This window comes from Lithobates pipiens, unplaced genomic scaffold, assembly GCF_037356315.1.
Source record: "Lithobates pipiens isolate NorthernLeopardFrog02 unplaced genomic scaffold, aLitPip1_a1.2 Scaffold_23, whole genome shotgun sequence".
Lineage (NCBI taxonomy): Eukaryota > Metazoa > Chordata > Amphibia > Anura > Ranidae > Lithobates > Lithobates pipiens.
The window spans coordinates 138,240,436-138,247,078 of NW_027507785.1; the positions used below are offsets into that span (position 1 = coordinate 138,240,436).

Below are 6,643 nucleotides of genomic sequence, written 5' to 3' on the forward strand. Positions count from 1 at the left end.
TCATAGACAATACAACATTCGTGTACATTGGTAAATTGTCATTGACATTCCTCAAAACCGATAATAACTAAACCCCTCTGTAACCCTTACTTTCCCGTTCTTACTAAAAATACAACACCCGCGACACGTAAGAGGGCTGCCGCGGTGGGTTCAGACATCTTCTTGTTACCACATACAAACAATGAGAATACTAAAACCTGAGACAAACACATAGATACAAATGTGGGGGAGATATTTCATAGTTCCAAATCAAAAATTACAAATTTAAAAACAACCAAATAGAATTCTGCCTTCACTCTTAGCGATAGAAAAAAATGAAATACACACAATGGGAAAGACACAAGGACATCTCAGAATATTGTATGGACCAACCACACAAAGTTCTAAAATGGGCATGAGAATTCCAACCACAGTTCCTCCTCTGAGAATCACAAAAGCAAGTACTACACATCCATCAGCTCACTCAGCCTTACAGATTTCTGAAGCCTCAGTTGCGATATATCAACTTCCAGAGGGATACCCAAAATAGTATCCTTGGACCACCTATGTCAATCTTTGAAGGGCTAATGGCCTTTAGCCCCAAAACTAGGATCCTTATGTACTGTGCAGCAGTCTGACTGTGGGAAGCCTCCAATCCTTCCCTTGCATGAACCTCCTAGCGATTCGAATCGGCTTATCGTCTTACCCCTGCGTCCAGGGAAACCGTTGCACCTACTTTGGGGACCACCGCCAGGTGCCATCTTGTGCGGTGGATTAACAGACTACAGCTAGTCCCTCAATTAGAAACTCCACCTGAGGTGTTATCACCCCCCGAATTAAGTCTCTACCCCTCACAGTATATGCGTACACAAGCGTTTCCTTTGTACGCCCATACACTGCGTCGCCAGATTTAGCCGCACAGAAAACACAATTACTTTTGCTTACTCTACAGAACAATGTGGCTTCTCTCTCTGTATCTAGATATTACAACAAACAAGATGGATGCCTCCTGTTTGCTCTCTACCCAAAACTGTATTACAGTACAAACCTTAGAAAAAACTGAAATTAAAATTTAAAACACTCTTTCAAACGCCAATATCTTCCATTGTGCTTCCAAACATGAGTCAGAAGGCACCCGACTCCTCCCACCAACTTCCTGTGTCTCTAAAAGGTTGCAGCATGAACCCAGCAAACAAGTTCATTTACATATCAATGTTACAGGAAAAGGGAGAGGGAGCCTCGCCCAATATGCAGGCTATACAATACAAGCCTAACAAAAAACAAAACAAATTAATTGCCCTCTGTAAAACTTCCATACATTTGTAATAAAAATAACACACTGCTGTGTACAAAACCTCAGTTAAAGCTAGTTTCACCATCCACTGAAATTCAACGCAAAATAGAGATTTACACTGAAAACCAAAAATTCACTACAGAAAATGCAATAGCTTAACTGAAAAATCACATAAAAGGTACAAAAGTAGAATTCACTTAAAGGAGATGGCACCTAGAGAGAGGTGCCCAGACCACATGGTCTAAGAACAAGATGGTGGTTCATGTCACATGGTTTCACACACAAGGGAATGGTGTCTGCACCTTCCCCTATAGAGATGCTCAGATTTTCAAAAATGGCCACCAAGCTTGGTCACATGGCAGACAACAAAAGCTAGGCCCCAACAAAATGGCACCCTTTCCCGCCAAAACCACAACCTCTCCCCACAAACCCACACACTTGAAAAAGCACACTTAGACACACAGTTTAGGAACAGTTTCACTGAAAAGTATGTAATCTTACTACACAATTGAGAATGCACTCTTAGTAACACGTTATCCAATGAAACAAAAACACCACATAAAACCACAATATAACACAATATATCCCAGGCCAGCTCAAACATAGCTTATTTTCTCAAACAAAGTTCAATACTTATTCCGGCATCAGCTTTCACAGAAACAAAAACATTTCAGAAATACAAACAGCCACCCTAAAAAGCAAGACAATCCCACCCACAGCAAATGCTTGCATGGTCTTTTCATCTCAAAACAAAACCTTCCTATTATCCACAGGGAATAGCCAACAGTTCCCATTGTATCTGATACAATATATGCCTGGTCGCCCCTCCCCCAGGCCACATGGCACACAAGAAACTTGCTACAAACTGTTCTACATGTTCCATACATAGGTAAAAATCCATTTCTCATTCAGTTACTTGCACAACATGCAGTTTTCAAACACATACACTCAAACTGATCCAAAACGCGCGCGCACACACGCAGACACAATCAAACTTCCAGCATTATCTCAAAAAGACGGGAAATTGTTCTTTTCACAAAGCAGAACCTCCCCAATGCATCAGGCAGAGAAGACGTATTTCTGTTCTCCCCATTTCTGCCTGTGCAGATGGGGGGCTCCGTTTGGTCCCAGCAGAGTCGCCATATTGCCGTAGAAATTTGGCTGCTATGCTATGCACACAGCCCCACTACCTACTTTGTGCTTCCAATAAGCACCCATTTCCGTCTTAATGATATAATGCTTTCAGGTTACCTTCCAACACATTCATCCCAATGAACAGACTCAACCATCCTTCTACGTTCTCAGTTCCATGCTTCTGCCCCCCCCCTGGGGGCTCAACATCGCCTTTTATTATCTCCCAAAGAATGACAAACAGGAAGTCCTGCCCCCAATAGGCAAGCACTTCCTTAGTACAGAAAATGACATCACAGGAAATGACATACATTAAAGGGGAGGGCATTCACAAGAGGAAATGCACACGCCCCCTTTTAGTCAGAATGGAGCACAGACCATAGTGCCTTTAAAGTAAACAGTATGGGGTGAGCTCATTATGATTCTTAAAAGCTTGAGACAATCTGCGGGGACTTTGCTACTGGTTTTGTTAACATACGGTACAAGTATTTTAACAAGGCAGATACCAATGTCCTCTCATTAAAGCAGATATGTATCCAAAAAGGATAACGTAGCCACACAGAGATAAAATAATATGTCTATCTCGTTATGTAGACTTCGCTTCTCTAATGCCCATATTCATTTGAAGGCAAAAAGCCCAGCGCATTGCGCTTGATGCCTACAAACATCCACAGACACAGAGAACACGTCTCAAATCCGATGAGAAGGTTTTCATACTGACTTTTTACCACTGGTCTCAATTTGACCCAAGTGCGCTCTGATAGAGCGCTCCTCTATCAAACCAGACACAGGGAGACAGATGGCAAACTATAAAACACACATCCTAGAATAAAATGTTATACAATCAAATTTTCCACAAAACCATGTAGTAGGCTTTGTGTGTGTGTGTATGTATGTATGTGAAGTAACTGATCAATTTAGTCTAGTGCTGTTATTATCAGTTACGTATTCCTTTGTTTAGTCCCTATAGTTTAGCTATCAATCAATATGCTAAGCACATGTTATTGGTAATATCAGAATTACTACCACCCTTGGCTATGAAATCAATACACGGTCTAAGGTCAATTAAATCTTATTTATTTCCCAAGGGAATAATACAGCGTGCATAAGGTATTAATAGAAGTTACAATAATACATAGCATACAATCACAGTGCAATCTAAGCCTTATACTTATCGATCCTCGTGACTGGGTCTTCTGATGGAATAAAGAGGCAGAGCTCAGGTCACAACCCTTTTTGTCAAACATACTTCAGCCATACCACACCCCATAGCCCATCCTACTCTTTCCCATAGACCAATCAGCGTCTCTGGGGCGTCTCCTCCCCCAGGCTACCAGTCCTGCCATACTTGGCCTCTGGGGGCAGTGTTTGCCCATAATTGCAACTGCTCCGACTGGATTGCTATCTCGTGGCCTAATCTCGGACGCCCCACCAACTGTCCCTCTGTTCTTGCAGACAAGCCGGCGCCATATCCTCTTTGAAGTTCCGTACATTCCAGGTGGGCTGAATAGAAACTCATTCTGCTATTCAAGTTGTGTCACATTCCTTGTTTTTAAACGTGTGAAACTGCCTGGCAATCACTATGGCTGAGTTCGGCTGTACAAACAGCTGTGTAGATGTATAACAATAATTCCTGACTGATTCCAACAGTATGTATATATATATATATATATATATATATGTGTGTGTATGTCCATGTATTTTATATATATGGTGTTAGATGGACACATGCAAGATTGACCAGGCCAGATTTCAGTTGACTGACTTGTTGAATGACTTGTCCGAGCCAACTCAATTACACATATCAAAGGGGACTTGTTGACCAAAAGATTGTTAAGGTGGTTTCTGTTAATCTAATTACACACATTGAAGGAAACCTGTTGGTATTAATATGCAAGAATTTAGATTGGGGTATAGGCCTTATTCTATACACCAAAAGGTTGTTAAGGTGGGTTCTGTTAATCTAATTACGCACATTGAAGGAAACCTGTTGGAATTAACATGCAAGAATTTAGATTGGGGTATAGGCCTTATTCTATACACCAAAAGGTTGTTAAGGTGGGATCTGTTAATCTAATTATGCATATTGAAGGGAATTTGTTTATGTTTATATGCAAGAATGCAAATTAGGGCAGTTTATGACTACAGCTGTTCACGGCTAGGAGTAATCTTTTGTCATTTGTTCTGTATTGGAAGTCAATAAAGTGCATCTCTCTGGAAGAATTGGGTTGCTGCGGAAGAGTACTTATAATAACGAATTAATTATCTACCCACGCTATATATATACTATATCACTACATTGGTGCCGTGACAAGTGACCAGAAGAGCATTTTCGGACTTAGTAACAGAAGTTGGTGGTGACAACAATCCTGTGAGGTGGACAGAAGTCTGAAGAACCAAGAGCTGTGCTGTGACTCTAATGCTTGGTTGCGACATAAGAGAGTCTGATCTACAAATTTTAACAAGTTTGAAAGCCTAGAATTGTTCTCTGGAGACTGGAATTCACAATCTGTGAAGTGAAAGAAGACCGTGAGGACCCAGGAAGGACGTTCTAGGAAACCTAACAATTGGTAAGTGTGCCTTGTTCATTATTTTCTAAATAGAATTTTTTATATATTTATTTTTTCTCTTCTCATTGCATTTTTCCCACAATGGCTTTGGCTGTGTCTGGTGGTGACAATAGCACTAAGGGAGAGGATGTGAATATATGGCTGTTAGATTATATAAAAAATCATGGGGGGCCTTACGAGATTCCCCAAGAATATAGACAGTCATGGGATTTAATGAAATGCTTTTTATCTGATAGTGTCTTTGATAAGAAAACAAAGCAAAAGAAAATTATGTGATGATTTAAGTCGGGCAAATGAGGAATTGTCAGTAAAAATACAAATTGTTGAGAAGCAGTTGGAGGTGTGTAAACATGCTGCTAACATTGCTTTTGATAAATTGGCAGAAAAATCAAGTTACACGCATCAAAATGATACCACTAAAGTAAAGCTTGATACCAAAGATTATAAGCCAATATATCCCTGGGATGATTTACATGCAGCCCCATGCATACCAGCGGCTCCTACCACTACAACAACTGTATTGAATACTGACGATTCAAGTGAAATTAAACTGATCACAAAACAACTAAAGCCACAGGAGATGGAAGCTATTATAAGAGAGATCGGTCAGGTACCTCGCTATGATATAAATAGATTCATGAAATGGTTTTGTGATTTGCAGAGAGTCAGAGATGCATACAACTTGAATGTGGAGGACCTAGCTAGAATTTTGCAGAAAAGTATAGGCACTGGATTGTGGGCAAGGATTTTGCAAAATTGTGGCCAGCGTCATAAAACTAAGGATGTTTTAAAGGAATTATTTAAAGCATTGTATAGTGTGACAACAAATATGTCCTTGTCAGGGAAGATTAGGCAAATGAAGGATGAATGCCCATATGAACTTGCAGATAGAATTAGCAGTGTGATGGAATATGTGATGACTGGGAATCCCGGTTTTGAACGTGGTGGTTTGGTACATAGGGCAATGTTATTAGAAGCATTGGATGGTGATGTCAGGGAAGGCATTTTATCTGTTACACCTGATCCTAGTGACTATAGTGATATCTTGTTAAGAGCAGATAATGTGTGGAGGAGAAAGTGCAGAGAAGACAGTCTTGCGGTTGATGCAGCCAGAATTTTTAGAGTCGAGGGTCAGCAAAATAGAGATGATTTAGGACCATGGAGAGGAAGATCTTATAACACTTCAGGTAGTTATAGAAAGCCAGAATCCAGAGGAAAGCCTAATAAATAGCCTTGGGTGCCATTTAATGAGATGAGAAGTGAAAGAGATCGTTTGCGGGAGGAGCTATATAAGATACAGGAAGAAATGGAAAAAATAAAAGCAGGAGGGGTTAAAGTAGCAGCAATAGGAAAGGAATGTGCTGTGCCTCCCTCTAACAGTCATTTTTAGGGGTTTCCGAGCCCCCCAAGCCCCTTCCTGCCGATTCTTAACTGATTTAACATTAGACTCCTGGGGGCGGCCCACTGTTGATGTAACATTAGGGGGAACTCGTGTAAATGCGCTGTTAGATAGTGGGGCAGCTATTAGTTTTAGTAAATCAGTTGCCCCTGGAAATGAGAAAATCAAAATAACAGGTGTCACTGGACATTCCATTGAAGCTCCTTTTGTGCGTGGTGTTGAGATGCAAATAGGGGGAGAGAAGTGGGAGTGTGACGTTGTTTGTCAAAA

The 6,643-nt window shown here is 40.8% G+C and overlaps 1 protein-coding gene across 1 annotated transcript; it reads left to right on the top strand.

The window, feature by feature from the left end:
• Positions 1-5,055: 5,055 nt before the first annotated feature.
• On the top strand, positions 5,056-6,235 carry LOC143927124 (uncharacterized). The gene is given in 2 exon segments (XM_077451081.1): positions 5,056-5,240; positions 5,242-6,235. Coding segments are annotated over 2 exon segments (1,149 nt in total). The 3' UTR covers positions 6,206-6,235.
• Positions 6,236-6,643: the final 408 nt, after the last annotated feature.